Below are 25,565 nucleotides of genomic sequence, written 5' to 3'. Positions count from 1 at the left end.
TAAGGGAACAAATACTGACTGACTGACTGAGTTTGGTTTTACGCCGCTTTTATCAATATTCCAGCAACATCACGGCGGGGGGACACCAGAAATGGGCTTCACACATTGTACCCATGTGGGGATTCGAACCCGGGCGTGACGAGCCAACGCTTTAACCACTAGGCTACCCCACCGCCCCAGGGAACAAAGAAGCCACATGTTTGCTGAGATTAAATGAACTACTGTTACGTTGTAATACTAGATGTATTGAAGGCTGCGTATTAATAGAAAGGGTAATTTGTGCAGTACTAATAACAAGACGGAGATTCACTATATATTTGAGTGTGGTGGATATGTGGCCTTACGAAAAAAGTACATACCAACTTTGGATCCAACATATTTGTAGAAGTTATCGAGTGTGTGAGTTTAGTTTTACGACGCTTTTAGCAACATTCCAGTGTTATCAAGGCGGGGTACACCAGAAATGGGCTTAACACATTGTACCTATGTGGGGAATCGAACCCGGGTCTTCGGCGTGACGAGCGGAGGATTTAACCGCTAGGCTACCCCACCGCCCCTCGTAAGTTATTGACATCATGCAAGTGATGTAATGATTCTTATCAAAAGGCCAAATTTGTTAAGGAAGCTTAAAAATGTAAATCTGCTTTTGATAGATAACTTGCCTATTGTAGGCACCTTCCAATTGCCATACACGCCTTGAGGTAACGATGACACGCCTTCACCACGCCTGACTACCCTAACCATTAAGTCCTGCTCACGACAAGCATTTGTGTCTGGGGACTTATCAGAGGGGCGGTGGAGTAGCCGACTGGTTATAGCGTTCACTCGTCACGCCGGGTTCGATTCCCCACAAGGGTACAATGTGTGAAGCCCATTGCTGGTGTTCCTCGCCGTTATATTGCAGTTATATTGCTAAAAACGGCGCAAAACTTTTAAAAAAGCCCCAACTAAACTCAGACACTCTAACCAGAATGTCCACGAGGCTCCTGATACTTATAATGACGATATTTGTCAAGTACAGCACTTGCCCATTCGCTTCTGAAATATACAGCAACTCTCAAAACAGTTTCGGTATTGACACATGAACAATATCATAAAATATGCCACTGGGTCCCCTTGAAAGCCCGATAGCAAGTCATATAACACCTATCACACTGTCCCAATATGATCCCTGTTAGTATGATCATATATGACGCTACATATATCAGAGATGGTTCAAGTAACAATGCTGCATGTCAAAGACGGTCACCCAGTTTGTCAACCTCTGCGTTAGACGAGACTGTCAATATATAAATTCATACGAACACACACGCCTTCCTTATCGGCCTGTACTACATCAAAGCCGGCCTGTAAGTGTTGAGGAGATAAGATTAAAGCATTGTACCGTACGAGAAGCCTTACATCACCTGGGGGAATGAATCATAAACATGTTGTCCGGGTCTACTAGCCCTACACAAACACGACTGTTCATCGATCCGATCTTGTACAAAACAAGGTCACGACAAACTGAAAACGTGATTGCCAATTTTATGGTTATACTGGCATCGATTTTGTTAATTGGAAATGTCAATACTTCGTTTTAATAGACCACGTCAAAATAGGTCTTTCTTCAAGTTCGATCTGCATTTTACAGTATGCGTCACAGACTATTGAACTATTCAGTATCCGGTACACATCTTTCCTATACTATTTTTCCTTTTTAAAACCTTTGTTTGGATTCTTGCTCCAAATGTTCAAATATGATTGTTTGATCAGAAATGAATATATTTTTCGAAAACTTCACGAAAAAGATAAGGACAAATGTCCAGTGTTGCCTGATGGTCAATTTTCTGTGTTTCGCAAATTGCCACAATCATCAAGAGAAGTACTTGTTTAACTCAGCCATAGTTGTCCACAATTCACCACAAAGCCTCTACACATTTATCCGAACCTCAAGCGTGTTTAGTTGGAACTTGACAGTGATATTTGAATAAAAAAGAGAAACAAAATTCAAACATTAAATCGGAATTTATGAATGCGAGAAGAATGAATGCTAATAAAATGACACATACTGTATATGGAAATGAACTCTTTGATACAAATATTTACTGAACTCCACTCGTTTTTTTATGAAAATCATATCTATCGTAAATTAGCTGAGGACAATGTACATGTATATTCAATATATCTGATCGAGTGTCCTACTTGTGTTTGCTGTGGCAGGGGGCTGAGGTGGGGTAGCCTAGTGGTTTAAGCGTTCGCTCGTCACTCCAAAGGCCCGAGTTCAATTCCCCACATGGGTACAACGTGTGAAGCCCATTTCTGGTGTCCCCCGCCGTGATATTGCTGGAATATTGCTAAAAGCGGCGTAAAGCCATACTCACTCACTCACACTTACATAGCCCACCCCAAACACAACCAGCTGAATGTGATGTACCCGGGGTATAAACCTCCCTCGGTAAAGAGGTCGGCCAGGTTAGTCGGGATCAGATATAAGGTGCCTGTCGTTATGTATTGAATAACAGACTGTTTGTACAATTGTACCCGACAGAATCTAAACTCCGTCAACTCAATTCAACCACCCGAGATCACTTTAAACCCATAAAGGAAGCTTACTTTTATTAAATTCGTTTAGCGAGGGATTATCAATATCAGATAAAGGAATGACCTCTGTTCTGTAGAATTCGATAGCTATTCATACCTCCGACAGAATCCAATGCACCTATTTGTTATATTAACCTTGTATATGTATTCATTAAACAACAGGCCTACTTGACTGGGTTTTTTTAATAATAATGTATATATATGTTTTTAAAATAAAACTTTGACTTTGACTTTGTACTTAAAATGTTTATGAATGCAGACTTGATCTCGTCACTATATGGCTGGAATAATGCCGATGTGACGTAAAGCCCAACTTAACTCAACTCAATAAATCGGCTGTGGGCTTTTACATTCAACTAGTTCTTGCACAAAACTAATCACAGGTCGTAAACATGAAGTTACATTGCGTTCGTGGACACAACTGTATTGAACAGATCCCGGCTAATGCAGATATCCAGTACTCAGCCTGTTGCGTGTCTGGATAATCGATAGTTTCTTCGTAATCCTCCCACACACGTGGTCCTTCAGATATGTGGATAACCAACAACTCTATTTTCACCCAGAGATACCGGCCTTGTAGTCTGTAGCTTACGATTCTCCTAACAGTCTTGTCAACTCATGTTTACCTTTTGTTTTGTGTTCGTAGCTGGGGTGAAAAACTATTATCGGATATTTGCAACCAGTATATTAGTGTAAATCGATACAATCTGATCAACATTTTATGGCCAGGCCTTCGAATGAATTACCATGAATCGTCAATTAACTCTTAACTCAGCCAATTACCTTTTCTGATAATGGACTTCGAGTTCAGCGACAGGTTGAATGCGTTATGAAATTCGAACACATGCACCGACATATCTCGGATAGTCTTGAGGTGTTGTCATGTTTAGAGGACATGTAACAGACGCGTGAAAGCCGGTAAATCTATCAGTGGTGTCTTTAAGACTGGTACATCTGCAACCTGGTAATACAAGGCAATCAACTGACGCTACCTCGCCTGGCTTAACGCGTCAACACCCACAACGCCTTGGCGTATAAGGTTGCTATCATTGGGTCTATCGAAGTGCAGGCCATGAATATGCCGCCGTTGACATGTCTCGTACTTAGGACATTGAACGATCACTGGTCTGTAACTGGGATTGTCATGACTCAAGAAGGCGACACGAATGTTGATGTTTATCGTGTTAGAATAACAGAGGAAGGACAGCAATTGCCCGAACGTGCCATTTGTTTGTCTGCTCTTAATACTGTTAAGGTAGTTTTAATACGATATCATATAGATTTAATATGATACAAAGGGCATTGTGTTTGTGCAGCTACCCTGCTTGAAATACTTATTAATGTACTTGACCTTTGTGGTCATTTTACAGCATATAATTAGTCTACTAGCTTAATACTGAACAATCACATTATACTGAATACCGGTCGAATAATACTGAATACTAGTCGCATTATACTGACTACTAGTAGCATTATACTGAATACCGGTCGAATAATACTGAATACTAGTCGCATTATACTGAATACCAGCCGAATAATACTGAATACTAGTCGCATTATACTGACTACTAGTAGCAGTATACTGAATACCGGTCGAATAATACTGAATACTAGTCGCATTATACTGACTACTAGTAGCATTATACTGAATACCTGTCGAATAATACTGAATACTAGTCGCATTATACTGACTAATAGTAGCATTATACTGAATACCGGTTGAATAATACTGAATACTAGTCGCATAATACTGACTACTAGTAGCATTATTCTGAATACCGGTCGAATAATACTGAATACTAGTCGCATTATACTGACTAGCAGTAGCAATACCGGTCGAATAATACTGAATACTAGTCGCATTATACTGACTAGTAGTAGCTTTATACTGAATACCGGTCGAATAATACTGAATACTAGTCGCATTATACTGACTACTAGTAGCATTATACTGAATACCAGCCAAATAATCCTGAATACCAGTCGAATAATACGAGTCACATGATCCGATCTATAAACAGACTGCTGAGTTCAGTTATAATCAAAAGCATCCCTTTTGGTGTAAAGGGAAAAAACAGTTGTGAAAAATTATAAGACTGGATCACTGATGACACCAGGTGTTCTCCGAAAGGACAAAATGTTTGCAGGTGCGTCAAACAGCACGATCATTTAACCTTATATCCGGTAGTACCACCTGTTTTGATTTGCCACCGAGAAGACCCTGTCTTCGCTTCCGGGCGTCCATTTTGTCCTTGACCCCTTTCCCCTTCCGACCCGTCCTCTTATTCTTGACCTTTTCTTTCCCGAACAGAATGGCTAGCGTCGAAACTTTGGATTTGTTCTTCTGTGGGATCTTGGGGACGGGAGGGGCTTCGTGAACCACTGATTTTCGAAAGGATGGTGTTTTTTCGTGAGACAGAATGGTCATTAAGGCGTGTATGCCTCCCAGCATCTCAGTATATTCCGACACTTTGGTGGTGTCAAGCTCACTGTGGTGAAATGTGTCTGCTATGCGACCTCGTTCTGTTCCTGACAGTCCAATAAGGGATATAGCAACACCCTGGGAGCCCCCTTTAGATCCATCAGGCTCATCATATAGTCGGTCTGACTTTGGCCGCACCCTCGCATTATCCGGGGTTGCCATAGCAGATGTTACATCCGGGGGAAGAGAATTGGTTTCGCGTTGAACACTGTCACTTTCGGTCTCTGCTTTGATAACAGTCCTCTTCACAAACAATTTCTCTTGTCCCGACTCTTCGGGGATTTGAATTCTAGTTAAATCCGAACCGTGAAACGGACTCCCGAATTTAAACCTGGTAACGCGTCCTTCAATCTTTGCCCTGATCCTCTCCTCCTTTCGCCTGATCTCTTCGCCTTTCTGTCGCTCGAACTTCCCTATCTGTGACCACTCACGAGGAGACTTGAAGAACCTGGAATCTGACTTTGCTGGAGATGCACTACCTTCTTGTCTTAGTATTTCAGCGATTTCCTTGAACCCCAACCTTCTCGCATGCACATAGGGCGTCATTCCTTGATTGTCCTGGACGTCTACAGAGAGTCTGTACTTGAGAAGAGTCTGGATCAGAAGCTTCACGATATTCATGCAGCCCGCGTGTGTAGCATGGTGTAGGGCTGTCAGTCCATCGTTGTCCCTCTCCGCTAGGTCCATATCTCCTCCATAATCCAGCAGGAGGTGCTCCACCTGTTGTTCCCGCCCCAGGTGACACGCCCAAGACAAGGCGTTCCTCCCATGGGCCAAGTCCTTCTTCCGTGGGTCTGCGCCGTGTCGTAGTAACATCGTAAACATCTTGTCTCGCTTGACGTCGTGTTCTATGTGAAGAGCTGCCACGAGAGTGTTGTAACCGAAGTCGTTGCGACTGTTAACATCAGTGAATCTGTCCAGAAGGAACCGTGTTCTCTGAAACCGAGCCTTTAACACAGCGTAGAAGAGATTATTGGACACAGACATCTTGCAACCGCTCTCCAGAATGCTGCTTGATTGCAGGTGAATGGGAAAGCGACTTTTGGACGGTGATATCGGGGGTTCTCCACTGTAGCCGGACTGTCCGTCCTCAGACTGGCAGGAGCTGATGGACCTTCGCTTTATCGACTCCTGTGAAGTTAAACAGATACAATAAATATACAGTACAAGCAGAAATTATTGAGAATTTAAAGATTGTAAAAAATAATTTCACTCATTTCTCACGTATTAAATGTGAATATTAGCAGAACATAACTCCACATTCAAAGACAGGTGAACAGTTAGTATTTTGTCAAGTCACCATGGGCAGCAATGCAGGCTTCAATGCGGCGGGGCATACTAATGATCAAAGAAGTTAGAAAATCGTGGTCCATGCTGTCCCAATATCGGACCACCTCTTCCTTCATTTCAGCAATATTTGTCAGATTTTTCTTCTTGACACTTTCCTTCATAAGTCCCCAAACATTTTCTATTGGATTTAGGTCAGGGCTATAGCTTGGCCAATCTAATAATGTCATATTTTGGGTCCGAAACCAGGCCTGTGAATGCTTTGAACGATGTTTTGGGTCGTTGTCCTGCTGGAAAATCCAAACATTTCCATAGAACACGTGAGCAGATGGAAGTAAATGTCCCTCAAGGATATCTGTGTACCGCTCACTGTTCATATTCCCTTCAAATACACAGAGGGGCGTTGCCCCTAACACAGATATGCCACCCCCCAAACGTTACATTTCGGACTGTACTTTGGGCGCTAATACAAAGGGTTTTCAGTTTGTTTGGTCCAGAATTTCAGTGTATTAGGAAACAGCCACACAGAACTTTCATCTGACAAAATCACATTGTCCCAGTTAAAATTTCTATGCCGTAAGCACCAGTTCAATCTTCGCTCATTTTGTTCAGGTTTCATGATCGGTGATGGAATTCCTCGACTTTCTGCCAACCCATTGCATGCAGCTCAGTTCTAATTGTCTCCTTACAGACAGCCACAGTTCCTCTATCAATCATATCCAGCCTTACATTTTCTGAACTCCTTCGTTTGTTTTTAGAAACAAGAATACCAAGCCGCCTCCTGTCACCGACAGTCAATTTTCTGGGCCTACCTGCGCCTCCCTGGTGCTCAATGCCATATCCATTTGCAATATTTTTCAAAACACGATAAACAGTGGACAAAGGGATGCCTGTTCTACTTGAAATGCCTTTAGCTGATCTGATGTCCTTGTTATAATACTCTAAAATCAACTTCCTATTCTCTAAAACATCCATACTGAGGATCACTGAAAATGTTGTCTGCTAGCAAGTAAACAAAGGTGGATAACTCTTCACAAACTAATGAAAAAGGATTAACGGAGTTGTCTCTCTTGAATGAAACCAAACACTTGATAGCTTGTCAAGGTTGTTTATACTAGAAATCCAATTAAACATATTCCTAAAATTCTCAATAATTTCTGGTCAGACTATAACACTGTCAAGTACACTATTGTCAGTTCGTTGCGTCAGTTCATCAAATTGACATGATATCTTAGGGACTGGATAATTATTTTAGAAGGTGGATGTCCGGTAAGACTGCAAAGCCGGATAAGATCTGATACAGAAGGTTAAGTTTACAATACTGGTACATAGCATAGCAAGTATAATTACATTGACTTAAGACCCACCATTAAAGGACGGTTTGGGTGTACAATGTTCCATTTTAAAAGCCTAGACAGATATTTGGGGTTCAAGTCAGAGTTTGTAAACATTTCTTACAAATTACTTTTCATTTTATCTGATGAATAAGTATGATTCTCCCTTTGGTCATAATGATACTGAATTACTATTTTACACCTGAAATGTAGACTTCAGAAGGGGTTGAATGTGGCCACAGTGTGTGTGGGAGAGACATGATAAACAGAATACATGTAATGGGAGGTATGGACACTGTTCACAAGTAGTGGGGAATTATCAGCAGAATGTGATACAGTCCTAAGACCAATCGAACCGACCAACCCACGCCTACAATAAATGAAGTGAATTAGGTCGTGAGTATTGCCAAAAATATTCCAGCCTTATCTTGTCGGCCTGTAAATAATCGATCTGACCAGAATACAGCAGTGAAAGCACGAACATTACATCTCGACGGGGAACGATCACACACGACCGGGTAGGTGACACGTTGTTATTATATACTCACATCCATTCCATTAGCTCTCACGACAAACATGGACTGACTGAGTTTAGTTTTACGCCGCTTTTAGCAATATTCCAGCAATATCACGGCGGGGGACACCAGAAATGGGCTTCACACATTTTACCCATGTGGGGAATCGAACCCGGATCCTAAGCGTGGGGATCGGACGCTTTAACCACTAGGTTAAACCACAGCCCCACAAACATGGAGTATGGTGGCCTGTTTGAAACTCGAATCAATTTGCGACAGTATCGTTATTACGTTACTCCGACACACTAATGGCGGTTGTTACCAACACACATGCCATCTAAATAACAATACTCTCATTGTAATTATGTCACCCTGTTTAACGCACAAAAAACAACTGTTAACAAGAGCTTATTGTGGGCCATTGGTAAGAAGATATGCGTGCGTAATATCTGTACCACTTCGATCTTAGCAGTGAGACTTCTCTAAATTTACGTAGAGAAAATATGTTACATTAATCGCTCTTTTATGACTACCGTAAATATACGTAGAGACTGACTGACTGACTGAGTATGGTTTTACGCCGCTTTTAGCAATATTCCAGCAACATCAAGGCGGGGGACACCAGAAATGGGCTTCACACAATGTACCCATGTGGGGATTCGAACCCGGGTCTTCGGCGTGACGAGCCAACGCTTTAACCACAAGGCTACCCCACCGCCCCTTTACGTAGAGAAAAGAAATTAAGACAACAGAACCGTTACGACTATATACCGCAAAGACGATAAACGCAATTGTGTGACTGCCGTGCTTCAACGTACGGAAAGGACTTCCGACAGCCGCATTGTTACGCTGACTGAATCTACGTACGTAAAAGGTGTTACGAAAGTCGTAGTGTACCGATTACCGTAAATCTACGTTAGACTGTTTTGTGTGACATGATCCTCGTGGGGACCACACAAGTGAGCAGTGACATGCACGGTAGACGTAGTATTTGTAGACAGCAGGGGGACTTCTTAAGACTTAAAACCCTGAGTTTGCTCAACATATCAAACTGTTTACTGTGTATACCAATGTGTTTACGTATCCTCTTCCAGTCAAGAATGAGTAGCTAGGTTTTCAAGTAAACTGACCAGTGAGCAACTGACCATCATTTCTGTGCGTCTCGCTTTGTCATAAAGCGGTCAGTGTTCATGTCCGTGATTTCCTAAAATAACAATCCGTGGTTTTATGTAGACAACGATATAGGACGTCAAGTATTTACATGTATGAACAATGACATGTCTTATAGTGAGTGAGTGAGTGAGTGAGTGGGCGAGTGATTTGGCTTTTAGCCCGCTTTTAGCAATATTCCACCAACATCACGGCGGGGGACACCAGAAATGGGCTTCACACATTGCACCCATGTGGGGATTCGAACCCAGGTCTTCGGCGTGACGAGCGGACGCTCTAACCACTAGTTTTTGAAAAATGCCAGTGGTGAATGATAAATACATAGGTAAAATAGAATATATAATCCATAACTTCAATTGAAATTTAAGGGTATGTGTTAATGGACAATTGCTAAATGGTGATGAAAGTAAGTAGGCCTACATTAATAGCATTGTCGTGTTACATTACAATGGCAGGTCGCAAGGTCGACCACATACAGCACACATAGTAACAACGGGTAGTGGTACTGCAAACATAGTCAGTCGGTCACCTTCCCGGTATTGTTTGAAAGTGATAACCAACAAATCAAACAAATAAATCAAAGTTTACATTCTGATAGTCTTTACCTTAAGCCCGCGAGATCGCTGTTATCGCCCGAACATATGAAGGTTTGCGGTTAATTACAGATTCCACTTCTCGTTGCCTCGTCGATCATAGGTGAGCTAAACCAACCTGCCTGCCATAGTGGACGTGGCTCCGACTGTTCGTTCAATAGGGTAAATAACCACGATACATTTAAAGATCTGGCATTTTGGTAAGTGAAGGGCTGACACTTAGGTGCACAAAATGCACGTTCGGTTCCTATGTCTGGTATTGAATAAACACTGGGATCAAGACCTGTATTGCTAGCCCAGGACTCTTGTCACTATGATGTGCCAATAAACAGCTCCCGGTGAAAGCGGATACCAATAAAGGTTCACATTCGTACAGGCCCGGCATTTGTCATTATACAAGCAAAAGGCAAAATTTCAATGTCAATAGGTAGGTGTCATAATGTGTTAGTCTCGCTACAAAGAAGGAACAGAATGCCTATCGTACCTAGGCCAGACGTGGTATAATAGAAACAAAGAGGAATGAAAGCAATCACCATAACGGTCAAATGTGTCCTCTTCTACAGGTCAATAGCAGCAAGTTGTTCGCTCATTCCAAACCTCCCTTCTGCATTGTGACAGCACCCGGCAACAAGTGTCGTCCGCTCACTGTCGTCTGCTCTCTGTCGTCTGCTTTCTGTCGTCTGCTTTCTGTCGTCTGCTTTCTGTCGACTGCTATCTGCCATCATCTATGCTGTATACACTACGAGTGTAGACCCACTTAGCCACGCCTGCTATCGATCCATGATTGACATATCGACTCTCTTGTCGAATGCTTGAAAGCATTTTAAAAATCCTGACGGAAACTCGCCATTGTTCACATACAAATAGCTCCTCCCGTTTCAGATAATTAAGTTCTAGCCGAGCCACCCATATGGTAGTTCTGATGGTAAATATTGGCTTTGTTTTCGATTGCGATCGAGACCCCGGGCTGTTTGCGAAATAACTGTACTTTTGAAATTCCTTTATGGGTCGTTTGTCTGGTTCGTGTCTTAACCGGCACGAACAAATCAACCATCCAAAGAAAACAATTGGGTTTCAACTTTCAGCGCTCGGTTCACAGACCTGAATACTACTTAAGCAGAACGCGTACAGAAGACTGTCCTTGTCTCTTATCAGACTGTCTTAACATATTTGTCCGTATTAGATATATCTTACTTCAGATCACTTGTAAACTGGTGATCAACTCCATGTGTTCTCAAAAGGACTTAACATTCACATAGTCATTACCACTTATGCGTAGACATTGGCGGAGTTAAGCTAGAGGTCACAAATCGTGTGTGATCCTTTAGGCACACAACACACCCTAGCTGTTTATGACTTTGCAAATAATAAACAATAGTCTGTTGATATCAGCATGTCCGCAGTCCCAGGTAACAGAGCGTATGTACTTACATCATATTCGGTACACAAACACGGATTTGAAGCGCACCTGTCATGACGTCACGAATATCATTTCCACTTGACTGGAGTTACTGGGAGCGAAGTCATGATAACATCGTATCTGTGTCGTCATCAAGGTATGAACAGGAAACTATCACTTATACGCTCCCTGTTACAGGGAGCATGTAACTGTACAATGTCTTTGTGTCGCAGCATATTGTTTTATTGTGTCCAAATTACTCATTCTGTGCTCATGATATCAATCACTCGATTGTCTGGTCCTGATTCGAGTATTATAGGCCGCCTTCATATAGCTACACAACGAAACAAGACAATATCAAAATGTGTATTATCAAGCGCCATACGATAAATGTTTTCATAGGGAATATAATAAAGCCAAAATCAAATTTCAATCTGACAAAATAGTTATTGGTTAGTTCGGTATGTTTTTTCGAACCTAAAGTGAGTGAGTGAGAAACAATTTAACGTCACATCGGCAATATTTCAGCCATGTAGTGACTCGAACCTAAAGCAAAGTCTTAATCAATGTGAAATCTTAGGACTCACCATTGTAAATTGAGCGTTCTCAATCCCTTTTAAGTTTATGTTTCTCGTACACTGTTTTAGAAGAAAGGAGCTTGCTTATTCTAGCTTCCAAAATATATACAGTATGAAGAAAACAATGGGGTATTAAACCGGGATCATTGTCAACCTTTGAAGACACTGGAAGACATTTTGTAAATTGCAAATAACAATCACACGGTCTTTAGGAGAGATACAAAGGGCACAAGGGAAGTATGTTAGGATGCGCAATAATGGTTTTGCTGTGGAGATATTGTATATAAAACAACCAGGAAACCATTTTGTACATGAACAGGACAGATGCTACTCTATTATTATGGAGTTGGCATTAGATTTACAGTTCATATATTCACGGTCAACGAACCGTTTGTAAAGCATATTCTTTCGGGCTGAAAAACTACATACTTTAAATAGGGGAAGATAAGGTAGCCTAGTAGTTCAAGAGGTCCTGGTTCTGTTCGCCGCATGGGTGCGAGTCAACACTATTCCTGGTGTCTCCTGTGGTAATGTTGCTGAAAGTAAAACTATACTCACTCACCCCTTGCAGTTTAGCCATTTAACATGCGACTTATTTACGTAAATTCAAATTATAGTACAGTTAAATAAAGGTCATACTTGCATTAAGTTCTGAAACTATGAGGCATGGTGTGAAACACGAACTCTGGATCAGGCTTTTATATGATGCATATATATAGCCTGTAAAGCTAATCTCAGAACTAGCGAGTGAATGAATGTTGTTTTATGAAGCAGACAGACATGTAGAGATGTATCACTACTAAAACAATCATCATCACATGCATTCTTTATCCGATTTCCTATGTAATGAGAGTCCGACAGATAGAAATAAACATCACTAAAAATGAATTTCCCAGCTATCATTCTGTTCTCCACGTGGCCGAGGAGTCGTATGTTTGTTTTAACGCCGATCATAGTAGCCTGGAATTCCTTCGCCACCGTTTAACGGCTGTTATAAATGGTTGAGTGTGGACAGACAGTGTAGTGACTGATAACATGAGCATCGAGCATCGCAACTGGAATTACGGTGACAAAGGCCTCACCCAGACAACTCATCTATTTAATCGTAGCTTACAAACAAAAGCTGATCCGAACCAATGTTCTTACCCGGAATTGACGTTTCCTAGTTTACTCTGTGAAATGAGACAATTTAATTATACGCATAATCTAGATATGTATCTGAAGAAACATAACAAAAACTGAGTGAGTGAGTTTAGTTTTACGCCGCACTCAGCAATATTCCAGCTATATGGTGGCGGTCTGTAAATAATCGAGTCTGGACCAGACAATCCAGTGATCAACAGCATGAGCATTGATCTGCGCAGTTGGGAACCGATGACATGTGAAGACACTGCGAGCCTGACCACCCGATCCCGTTAGATACGCATAATCTAGATATGTATCTGACGAAACATAACAAAAAGCAACACAGTAGTATCAACACATAGTGAAGCACTGAAGAAATGATTAATGGTTTCAGAGTCGGCTAGTGCAAAGGCTCTTGCAGAACACGGGAATCGTTTTAACATTAATGCTGTTATCGATTCGATTGATTTACACAAGACCAATGGCTTCTAAGCTGAAGGGACACCGCCATGTGACGCTTGAAGTGGGTGAATGGCCTTTAAATAAACGAACCAGAACCATGCAGACCAGATTAGAAATGACAAACAGCCCTACTATACTTGGTCAGGAGACAAGCGGGTACCCAGTGTACCCCAACTCCTTATTCACCAAAATATTGCTCGATACAACATATTCTAAAATACACTCGAATAATGGTCGTTACAAGCGAATGTGTGAGTATGATATCTTACACGACCTCTGCGAGGTTTAACTTACAACAGTTGAGCTTCACATAGACGGAACTACCTAAAACAAAAATTGTGGACATTACATGATGTCCTTAAGCTATGACAACTTGCTAGCCAGTTGTTTGGCTGTGAAACCTGTCACCTTTGGAAAATTCACAAACTTGAGGAACGTGAACACTGGTAGAATGTCATTTTGATTTCCGTAAACCCAGATGTTAACTTCAGTCGTATATCGTTGCAAGAAGCTTTCTCGATCAGCTTCACACAGAGATTATCACAAGATGTGCATTGGATCAGATGTCACTAGCTTTGAAGCTCAACAAGCTGATACCTTCTTCAATACCAAAGTTTCTGTCATAATTGACGGTGCATTTCATGAGAAATGGCTACTGAAGGAGCAATATGAAGATCACTCATTCACTGCAGCACATTATATCAGGAAGCGTTAGCGCAGCAGGCTGGATCTTTTCTGGTGTTTTGGGCTCTCCCTGGCACGCTTATACCCTCTTGTACACCTTTTTACCGTGGCATAGGAAGAGGTCTCTTTCCCTAACATTGTATTTATATCCTCATGGATGGCTTTTTGTGGCCTTTAACTGCAAGTGCTTGACTACTCCAAGTTCCTCCAGTTTGTCCAGGATGAGTGAAAACTTTAACCACTAGGCTATCCCTAAAACAGCTTGATACAACATATTCTGTTAAGCTATATTGCAAAACAGCCTACAAAATGGCATGTACATGTACTCGGCAATAAGGTAATAATAACAACAACAACTTTTACAAGATAATATTGTGCGTTCATCGTGGTAACATCCATACACCAAGTGTATTCTCACAGCTCTAACATTATTACCCGGCCAATGGATCAGTGTACACTATAACCCAAACGTCTTGGGAGACACTAGGTGGTTAACAGTCATAAAACCATCTAATCCCACCGGTTACCTATTCACTGCTGGGCGAACAGTCAGTTTGAACAAAGTCACCTGCCTAAGGTGAGACCACATGTTCACCCGAAGTGACTGCACATGAAACCTGTACCTTTCTCCTGAAACCTCTTGTGAGTGAGTGAGTTTAGCTTTACGCTGCACTCCACTATTCCAGCTATATGTCGGGGTTTGGATAAATAATCGAGTGTGGACCAGACAATCCAGTGATCAACAGCCTGAGCATTAATCCACGCAACTGATACGATGACATGTGTCAACTAAATCAACGATCAGTTAGAGGCCTCAAACAAAAACAGCTGTCTGTGTCACGTAGAATGAGTGAGTTTAGTTTTACGTCCCACTCAGCAATATTGACATGTGTCAACCCAGTCAGCGAGCCTGACCACCCGATCCCGTTAGTGGCCTCTTAGGACAAGCATGGGTTACTGAAGATCAATATTCTAACCCCGGTGTAGATGCTGAAAAAAGATCATACAGTTTAAATGTTGTATAACCTCTGCTCTCTAATGACTATAAAATCATTACAAATAAAGTGTTTATTATTTCTACAGATTCTGATGTACACCACATTTACAATATGTATATACAATCAGTTTAAATAGGAAATATATAAATGTCATGTAAACTAAGGAATCTTTAACATACAGTTATTACTTATTTTCCAAATACAGTACTAGAAAATCATAGCTACTAATAATTATTACAATGTTAATATGTGAAAGTAAACTTTCACAATTTAAGAGAGACTGTACCATTTATTTCATAATAAAATACAATCAACTGATCTTTCACATCAGAAATCCAGCATTTTGTCAACATTTGTAACAGTTTTCTGTCTGCCCTACAAGTTTTATGTAGAACCAAACACAAAACACAACATACTTAACACAATCTTAACTTATTGCCCTTTCAATCAATATTAAATGACTGATGTTCACTCTACCTTACATAATTCAATATGTAAAATAGGGAGTTGCTTTTAACAGTATTTCAGGCATGTCATGATTTGTCTGTGTGATGAGCACGAAATGCTAATGTGTACCAGTTTGCTGAAGGCATGAGCAGGGTTTAGGGCTGACGAACCCAGAGGCGTGATCTGGGCCACACATCACCACTTACATCTTGCAGTAACCTAACCATGGCTACCTTCAGCTTATTATGGAATGGCACAAGTTGGTCATAATATTAATCAGTACTAGTCTATTCTTTAAACACATAATCATTAATACCTGATGTGCAAAAGGGACACAACTCTGCACAGCAAATTCCATCACCTTAGACATCTGGACCAGATAAAACTATTTTCCTTGAGGAAACTCTTGTTTTTCACCATGATTGATGAGCATAAATTTTCCTGATGCAAGGATGTAAACATTTCACATTATTTTTATCACTATATGTATTACATGTGTTATCATGACAAGAACATCCTAACCAATACATCAATCGCAACAAATATTTGAACACTATGATTGCATGTAATATACTAATGTGACATGCATGTTGTGTAAGTCAGTATGCTTGAAAGATACACATAGCATGATTCCGTCCATGCTAACAATGTTGATTTCAAATTAAGAAATCAAAACACAAACCAAACCTATCAGATACCTAACAATCAGGAAGTTTACAAAGAAAAACAGACTTGAATTGCTAGATAAATATACTGAAGGAAACAAATATGGGAACACCACTCCATGGCAGTGTTCATTTATTTATTCTCATATTTCATCTGTTTGAATACAGCGCTGTTCAAAGCTGGTGATGAAAACTGGAAAATATTAAAGGAACGCTTGAGTTCTTCTGTGTTCCTTTATTTGTTTCTCTCAGTATATATTCATGTAGGCAACCATTACCTGGATACTGTTAGTTGCTAGGAGACAGCTGCAGTCAGAGAACACTATTTCACCAATATATCAGTGCCAGAGGTTTACCACTTAATTAAAATCCTTGACCTCAGGTATGGTGGGGAAATTCAGATCTTGTACCCAGTTCCTGGGTGGAAACAATGTTGAACAGAATTGAATAAATGTAATTATTTTTATACCAACTTTCCATGTTCCAGAAACATTAGGGCAGAGGACCCCAGAAATGGGCTTCACATATTGTGCCATTGTGGGGAATGGAACCCAGGTCTTTGACATGGAGAGCAAATGCTGTAACCATAAACCAAATGCCCACACTTCAAAAGACTTCCAAAGTTCTTGACATCTCAAAACATGGCAGTTCTCTCTGTTTCTCCCTATTTTGCCATATGTGAACAGTTGTTTTTTTAAAGAGGGTACAAGAAATAAGTTCATAAAATAACAAAAAGTAACCAGAAACAGACTGAAATGTGAAGTACCCTGATGACCCAACACATTCTGTAGAACCAACAGTCCGTCTGAGATGGACAGTCGGTCTGGCAAGAAATTGTATATATTTCTGAATACTTAAGATATTTTCAGAAATATTTTACACACAATCTTTTCATTAATTAAAAGCATCTGCATTTAACTATGACTAACATCAGAGTTGATCTGTGAAAGTCACCAGCAGACATAGTTTGAGCATCAGTCTCATTCAGTTCATGCAGTACACACACACATCCACTTGAAGTTGGACAGAACCAGTTAGAACCTGATCTGACCAGTGCAGACTAGATAGATCAGGATGCTGTCAGAGCTTCCGGTTCCTTGTGTTTCCTTTGCTCCCTTCTTCTCTCTTTCTCTGAAAAATAAACAGGAATACAATCACTTAGAGTGATACAACATACACATAACCGGTTACTATTAGTGTTGAAATGTCTCTTAAAGGCAAAAGTTCACAACAACTGCACCTTTGACTTGTTCATGTCGTTTGGTAATCTCTCCGTGTAAGAAATCCCATCATCCACTGTGTAGGTAATTTGATCAGTGGCTTAGTGTAATATCCCTTATATACTAGCGACATAAAGAAACTGTGCATTGTCAAAATATTATCCCAGTTGATAAGTACAATAACAATGTCAAAGGTACATACAAACTTTAATGGAGGGATCATGAGACCATAACAAGTCGGAGAATTTCAATTGAAAAGTCAATCACAACGACGTCACGAGTCCACAAGCGGGACAGGGGTCAAACGACCATGTCACAAGCTCAATAACGGGTATGTCCACCATCGGCATTGAGAACAGCAGTGCGTCGACGACGCCATAGAGCCTATCAAACGTGCAAGGAAGGCTTGTGGGATGCCACGCCAGATTCTCTCAAGTTCTGTTGCAAGGTCAAGGACGTTATCTGGCGGATGAGGAAGACAGCGTAGACGTCGATCCTTCTTGTCCATCTTGTCCCAAACATGCTCTATCTGGGAGAGATCCGGTGAATTTGCAGGCCAAGGCAGTAAGTCAACGCTGTGGTGTTGCAAGAAATCCATAGCAACCCTTGCCGTATGAGGGCGGGCATTGTCCTGTTTGAATGCTAACCCAGGGCCATGGCGTTGAGGTCGAAGAATCTGATCCCTGTAGCCCATACCAGTTAAGTTGCCCTGAACAATCACCAAAGGAGTTCTTAGGCGTTAACCCCAAATCATCACAGAACCACCACCAAAGCGATTCCTCTCCAAGACACAGGCCTGTGCATAACGTTCTCCCACGCGTCTATAGGCACGTTGACGTCCATCACTATGGGAAATGTTAAACCTGGACTCATCTGTAAAAACAACATTTCTCCACCAAAACAAGGGTCCGCGGACATAACTTTGGCACCACATTCAGCGAGCTTGTCGATTACGTTGTGTCAGGATAGGCCGTATGGCGGGACGCCGTGGTCTGATCCCATGATGACATAAATGTTGTCGAACTGTGTTGGGGTGGCGAAGTCCTGGGATGGTTAGGGCAGTCATCACTGCAGTCTGAAACCTGTGGCGCGGATGGGTCACCCTTATCCATATGTCCTGTCTTGGCGCTGTTACACGTGGGCGCCCAGAACGTGGCCGATCGATGGCGTCATTTGTGTTCTGCAGTAGCGTCTCACCAGTGCAGAAATGGTGTTCCCGTAGCAGTGGAAATGTGCAGCCACTTGTCGTTGAGACATTCTCCCACGGACCATCCCAATGGCCTCATGACGTTGTGCAGACGTGAGCCTTGGCATGCTATGCGTTTCAATAGCCGTTTAATATTTTGAACGATCGCAAGGGCAGGGGTTGAGCTTTCCAAAGTGACAGTATTGTGTGGCATTCATTTGCTCTGTTTCTCTTTCCTGGAATGCACGTGCAACAACGTATTGCACGTCTCAAGGACGAACTCACTGACGTCACGGAACGTGGCACGTGCATGCATGTTGGATACATGTCACTAATCTCTGAGTTTTAATCCTTATGTGTCTACACAGGTTTGATAAAGTTAGATTTTAAATTTTGGTATGCACAGTTTCTTTATCTGCCTAGTATAGTATAATCAGAGTAATATTTTATGTTACCAAACACCGGCAATATGATTCATGTGCCACACTGTGACCCATAAGCATGAAATGTAGACAAATCCAGACTGAACTTAACCATCAAGACAACTAAACTTTACTATGTCCACAATAAAACAGCACTCAAGCAAGTATCTCTGACAGATGGCAATTTTGGTAAATAAGCACAAGCATCCTTTGTTGAAGTATCTTAATATTTTCAGCTGAGTCTAAATGGGCATTTTGTTATAGCAGACATTGACTTAAATCTGCTATATTTTGTAACTAACGGACAAAATAAATACTGTTTGTTTTCATTTATTTAAACTTTACAATATAGATTTCACTGGAGAGGAGGTTTAATGCTTTCAGTAATAATGCTGCAAGACAAGAGTGAGACATGATAAACAGAACCGAACAGTGTTTATCGACATACTGTAAGTGAGTAGTGAGCTGGAGAATGGTTTTACGATGTTTATTATCTAGCAAACTGGATCATTGAAAATAATTGGTTGGCGTCATTTATCAAATTTTCCTGGTTATTTTTGTTAATGCTAAAAAAAAAATAAGGAAAAAAACATGTTGTACTTTGTTTTTGTTGTCGCAATATTTCACATCTTTAAAGAATGACTAGTATGTTCAGAACATAAATTTCTTGGAGTCTTTAAGATAAATTCAATCATGACTTGGAACGAGCTGGTAGTGCTTATGAATTGTAACAGACAAAATCAACCTTGTGAAAAATATAGTTCATGAAAACAAGTGTTCCAGAATTGTTTGTGTTCGATTATGAGAAAATATGATCGATTGCTTGGTCGTTAAGTCACTGCAACCAATCTTCGATTATTTCAATTAATCGATCCACCACTACTAGAAACATGATCAGGGCAAACTGGTACTGAAACCCAGGAGTGCCCAAGGGAGGCAACTCTGTAAGCAAACTGCAGCACCTTGGACCGACAGGGCCACCCCTGCATAACAAGTGAACAATTTAGCCACAGAGAGTGTTTGATGATAATCTCCCTACCTCCAACATCTTCATCAGGCACTTCCGGAAGCTCCAGATCTTGTTCTGGGGTTGAATCCTGATTGTAGGAAAGATACATGTTAAAATGCAACCGTGTTATAAGCACTGACTAAAGTCTAGCCTGTATCATTTCCCCAACACTGGTTAATTTGATTCTGAAGTTAACTGTACTTCAGCTAACATTATATTATGAATTTTCCAGTTCACTGAACATCAGTCGAAAGCCTACAACTGCTAATGGGACGAAAACAGAAGCACAAAATCCTTAAACAAATTATTAAATATTCTCAAACATTATTTCTGAAACAATGAATCCTCTCCTGATGCTGCAAGTGGCACCTACCTGTACTATCTGACTGAGTTCAGTTAGAACGTCCTGCTCGTCCTGGTCAGTGAGTCCTCCTGCCAGTAGGTCATCAATTTCCTGATGCAACAAACAACAGTTTCATACAGGCAGAGTTACTTCCCTTCTGTGAAAATGCTCACAAAATATCAGTGCCTGGATTTGTTTATGAACTCCAAGAATCTGTTAATTTACTTCCTGAGTGGAAGGATATAAATTTAAGCTGGCAAATGTGTGGCACTGCTAATGTTGACTGGGAGATGACATATATTTACTAAAAAACACAAAATCCAAAGGCCTAAATGATTTTTCACACATATTTAGAAATATGTCTAACCCAGAATGAGCATTTTGTTTCGGAGGTGAAGAGACATGTGCCGTTCATGTGTAGTGCAGATTCATAGCAATATGCAGACACAAATGTCTGGCTGTGTGTACTGGTCCAGAATAATGGTGGTCTTATCATGCCAGCCCATGAGATTTCATGCAACAGTTTAACATATACAGTGGAAGCCCTCTAAACCGGCAGCCCTCCAATCCGGCATGCTCTCAATATTGGCACTAGAATTTGGTCCCGCCCTCTAATCCGGCGTCAGTCTATTCGGTATTTTGCCACAACAAAAACCGCCCAATTGACTGTTTGTACACAGTACAGTAACTAACGCTCTCTAAACCGGCATCCGGTATCTCGGCTCTCCTGTTGATTGGCTGATTGGCTGAACGTGTATTAACAACAAAGAGGATTACCATCAGCATTAAGCTCATTGATGGTTTTTGACTGTCCTCAGTAAAAACATACCCATTTCTGGCCCTATATTTGAAGAAAAAGCTTGCCACAGAATTAAATGTCAACGAGTTTAAGGCATCAGATGGTTGGCTGGCATGTTGGAAGACACGATACGATATCAAACAGTTCAAAGTTTAAGTCACGCCTCCCAACTTTGATTGATGGATATGTGCCTGAAGATGTCTTTAACTGCTTTGAGACTTGCTTGTTTTTCCGTGCTTTACCGGATATTATCTTTATTGATGAATAAAGAATATGAATCCACATGTTGTTCAGTCTTTTACGGCACATGGAAGATCATTCTCAGGTTGAAAAGGGACAGGTTCTCTAAACCAGCACACCCTCTATACCAGCATTTTTTGCCGGTCCCGATGAATGCCTGTTTAGAGGGCTTCCACAGTACATCCCACTCAGATATGATGCATTGGCTCTCGAGCAGACCAGTCCTTGTTTAACTCCCTTTATCCAGAGACATCCACGGTAACAACAAGTACCATCACTTAACATCTCTTGGTTTGATATTGACTGAAATCAGACAACTTGTCTCTAGACAAACACTCTTTCCACTTGAGCAATAGAGGTGGTCCCATATGGAGGACAGGCTGCTGGCTTAACTACAAAGCAAACAACATGACTTTACATATCTTTCCTGTACGGATTGGCTAGTTATTGTTTCCATGGTTTAAAGGTCTCACCTGTTGATACTCTATTCCCTCCCTCGTCTCCTCCATGATTTTCTCCACATCATCCAGAGACAGCAGCTGCACAATTACACAGTACAAGAATTACATTCCTTGTTATAAATATACAATATTACACTGCTAGAAACTTCATGTGTAATAACATTCTGATATCTGGACATGTGCACTTTATACAATGCTCAATGCTGATTGGAACTATTAAGCCATGTGATGTCACAATACTTTATTATTCATGATGTCACAAAATACATGATATTACGCCATGTGAACAATGGACTATTAGATGAATTGCAAAGTTTCTCTGTTTGGTGGACAATATATGTATCTTTTTTTCATTTTCTCTCATAAAGTGTTAAGAAGGAATATATAGAACAAACCACTCAAAACGAGAAATTATGGACTCTCTATCCCTATGAATGAATGCTCCCTGCCAAAGTCTCACGATTAACTTCATGAACTCAGGATAGATAATCAGCAGTTCTTCAGAGTTCAAGTCTCTAATATCTGCATGAGTGAGTGAGTTTAGTTTTGCGCCACACTCAGCAATATTCCAGCTATATGGCGTCAGTCTGTAAATAATCGAGTCTGGACCAGACAATCCAGTGATCAACAGCATGAGCATCGATCTACGCAATAGGGATATGATGACATGTGTCAACCAAGTCAGTTAGACTGACCACCCGATCCTGTTCGTCACCTCTTACGACAAGCATGGGTTACTGAATATCAATTCTTGCCAGGATCTTTAATAGCTGCATAAGTTGGTTACAGCTGAAACTCTGCATTCAAGCTATAGCCTCCATGATTCCACTGGGACCAAACTGAACCAATAGCCCACTTCACTGTTACCTTGTGTGACTGACCTGTCATGAATACAGGGATTGGTATAAGACTGTAACTATGTAGATCGACAAAGTAGCTATTCCTTATCTCCTCACCTCATGCATCTTCTTGAGCGAGTCATTACCAACTTTGAGTCCTTTCACAACTTCCGTTTCAATCTGAGCAAACTCTAGATCATGAACCTATGAACAATCAAAAGAAAATAAGTGATAACTGTCACATCTCATTTTTCACAAATATCTCGGCATGAAAAACATTATGAACCTTGAATGACTTGAAATCAGTAGGCCACTATGGTTGAATTTCGGGAGCAGATACTCTGCAGTTATGACTATTCTCTCAGACTAACAGTCTTTATAGGTGTTGCATTCATGCACCTCATGCTCTGCACAAATTGGTTAAATTATTCAACACCTGAGCATGATAATGTCATTTTCCACTTAAGGCCAGACCAATTTTATTTCTTGTTTTATGGATTTTTGTCCTCAGAAAACCTAAAGGCAGGAGGGAAAAAATATAAAAATAAAATCACCAGTCAAAGTAATATTCCTTCTAAATAGTCAAAGTATTTTACTTTTGGCAATTTATGAAGTGTATATGGGGCAAAACACAATCTAAAAAATTTTTTTTCGTAAGTTTACATTTTGGGCCAATAAAAACATTAGGATTTTATTTTTGAACGGGGAAAATTAGTTGTTTTTTTTTTTCTTATTCTTGAAAAAATATGACAGGTGGATCTGTAAAACAAGAAATAAATTTGGTCTGGCCTAGAGGCAATAAAAAACATTCTGACAACATTAATAAAATGGTTTTGAATGAAAATCAAATCTACTTTTAGCTTTAGTGTTTTTAGTTTAGCATGGAAATTGGTGTAGCACAAAACATTTTGAATTTATCATAGGTGACTTGTCTTAACTAAATTTACCATTCTCTCTATGTTGTCTAGTTGTCCATCTGTCTTTACAAGGAGACCTTCCTGGAATTTCTTTTTCCTCAACAGTAGTAACGCTTTGCTGAAACAAAAACAAACCTAAACATGCATGATTCTTACACAACGAAACAAACAATATGGTTCATAAGACATCCACCGTCACAACATAAATTATGATTAAAAATACATTTTAACAGAAAAAAGTTAACAACAACATGCATAAACATGAAAACATAAGCAAACCTCGCTGAATACAGACACATATTTACCCGTTCTAAGAATGAAATTCACTTTGTTGAGCCATTTTGAGTGAATGAGTGAGTGAGGTTTGTTTTACCCAATACTCCAGCAACATCACAGCGGCTAATGCTACCCCGCCGCCACTCACTGTCATGTTGAAGCTATATATCATGTGTATATCATAGTAGCCTGAATGGACAGGTTGGTCTGGATCAAGCAAACCAGTCTCTATCACCATGAGCATCAGGTCATGATGGCATATACTCAGTCAAGTCATTAATACCTCCAATCCTCTTTAGTCCATACTTATTAATAGCATGGGTGTTTGAAATTTCAAGGCTGCCACCAGGATCCACACACTGTAAAAGCTACAGGCCAGGACTAAGTCTAAAGGCAAGCATTTATTTCAAACACTGGGCATCTATTCTTCCCCAACATCCCCAGGGAGACTATTTAGGGGAAGAATAGATAGGGATGTGATTATGCTGTCTGATTTGATTGGATATAAATTACAAGCTGAAAAAGCATAAATCTTACAAATATAGCACACGATATGGAGCTTATAAATACCAACAGAGTATGACACTGATCACAATCATGAATATATCTCACTCTTTCTTTCCATCCCTTAGCAGTTGTCTGGCTACATTCCTCTCTCTCTCCAAGTTTGCATTGATCTTCTTCTGGTACTGTTTCAGTTTGTCTGGCTGTTGTTTCAGTTGCTAAAAATGAGTATACAGCTGAATTGTTATTCCATATATTCCATCTTATCATACATATCCCTCCATTGTAATTATAACAATCATTGCAATAATGAAAGAGTCATGATTTTGTCATAGGTCTCAGTAGATGCATAAAACCTGTATGAAATGGAAAATATTCTCCCTTTTAGTTTTAATAGTAATCATTACAGTGAAACACAGGTAAGAAACCTGTGAAATGATTTTCTAACTCAGTCTTTGCAAATAATCAATTAAATTTAAAGTTCAAGTTGTACTGTTGTGCTGAAACATAACGTTTTCGAAATTATTACGTCATTTTAGATTAAACGTAAAAATAATAACTAAGAGCAAAATATAAAAGATGATCCGTGAGACATGGTTGTCACCATGGTCACGATCACACATACAGCTGTGACTGCCAGTGGATGGCAAGTGATAACAAGACTGATGTATACAATGTGAATCAAAGTCTGGATCTGGTAAACTATATTCTACTGATGTTGTTTTATTTTCATCATGATCATCGGCTTATCTAATTCAGTGCCAATAAAACAGAAAATATTGGCAACAGGTCTACGTGAGACAAAATAGAGTCAGTTGATCAGTGATTCGTAAAGCAACATTTTGACTTACAAGAACAGCTCTGTCTTGTTCCGTTACTCGTGACTGCTTTGGTTTCGATTTGCCGAATAAATTACCCATTGCTAAATATAACGTGAAGCTTGTCAACAGCAATAATTAAAATGTTGACATTTCCCCCACTTTCAGGAAATATTCCGGAACCGGAAGTGTATTCCGTCAAAAAGGAA

General features: G+C 40.4%; 2 protein-coding genes across 3 annotated transcripts; both read right to left on the bottom strand.

Annotated features, from left to right (window-relative positions):
* Nucleotides 1–3,739: 3,739 nt before the first annotated feature.
* LOC124279562 lies at nt 3,740–10,868 on the bottom strand. 2 transcript variants are annotated; one of them, XM_046715389.1, is made up of 3 exons: nt 10,498–10,868; nt 4,417–6,196; nt 3,740–4,236 (listed from the first exon to the last, which is right to left on the bottom strand). In XM_046715389.1, exons 1-2 carry the CDS (start codon nt 10,498–10,500, stop codon nt 4,736–4,738), a joined length of 1,464 nt encoding a protein of 487 aa, XP_046571345.1. In that variant the 5' UTR covers nt 10,501–10,868; the 3' UTR covers nt 3,740–4,236; nt 4,417–4,735. The 2 variants fall into 2 exon arrangements, with proteins under 2 accessions (XP_046571345.1, XP_046571346.1); XM_046715390.1 differs by having other exon boundaries at nt 4,480–6,196.
* Nucleotides 10,869–16,073: 5,205 nt separating this feature from the next.
* Nucleotides 16,074–25,549, bottom strand: LOC124279561 (charged multivesicular body protein 6-like). Its single transcript, XM_046715388.1, has 8 exons — nt 25,390–25,549; nt 24,647–24,756; nt 23,789–23,876; nt 22,959–23,045; nt 22,015–22,080; nt 20,533–20,613; nt 20,190–20,247; nt 16,074–17,453 (listed from the first exon to the last, which is right to left on the bottom strand). The coding sequence occupies exons 1-8, from the start codon at nt 25,456–25,458 to the stop codon at nt 17,392–17,394; spliced, it is 621 nt and encodes a 206-aa protein (XP_046571344.1). The 5' UTR covers nt 25,459–25,549; the 3' UTR covers nt 16,074–17,391.
* Nucleotides 25,550–25,565: the final 16 nt, after the last annotated feature.

This window comes from Haliotis rubra, unplaced genomic scaffold, assembly GCF_003918875.1.
Source record: "Haliotis rubra isolate DU_JTF1 unplaced genomic scaffold, ASM391887v1 Scf252, whole genome shotgun sequence".
Lineage (NCBI taxonomy): Eukaryota > Metazoa > Mollusca > Gastropoda > Lepetellida > Haliotidae > Haliotis > Haliotis rubra.
The sequence above is the reverse complement of the archived record's forward strand: the minus strand, read 5'-3'. Positions and strand labels throughout refer to the sequence as shown.

Excerpts from the sequence above, each read along its gene's own strand:
- LOC124279561 (XM_046715388.1), bottom strand. The coding sequence starts at position 25,458 with ATGGGTAATTTATTCGGCAAATCGAAACCAAAGCAGTCACGAGTAACG. Across the intron at positions 23,046-23,788 it reads TAGACAACATAGAGAGAATG|GTTCATGATCTAGAGTTTGC; the intron begins GTAAATTTAGTT and ends GATTGTTCATAG. Across the intron at positions 22,081-22,958 it reads CGCTCAAGAAGATGCATGAG|CTGCTGTCTCTGGATGATGT; the intron begins GTGAGGAGATAA and ends GTAATTGTGCAG.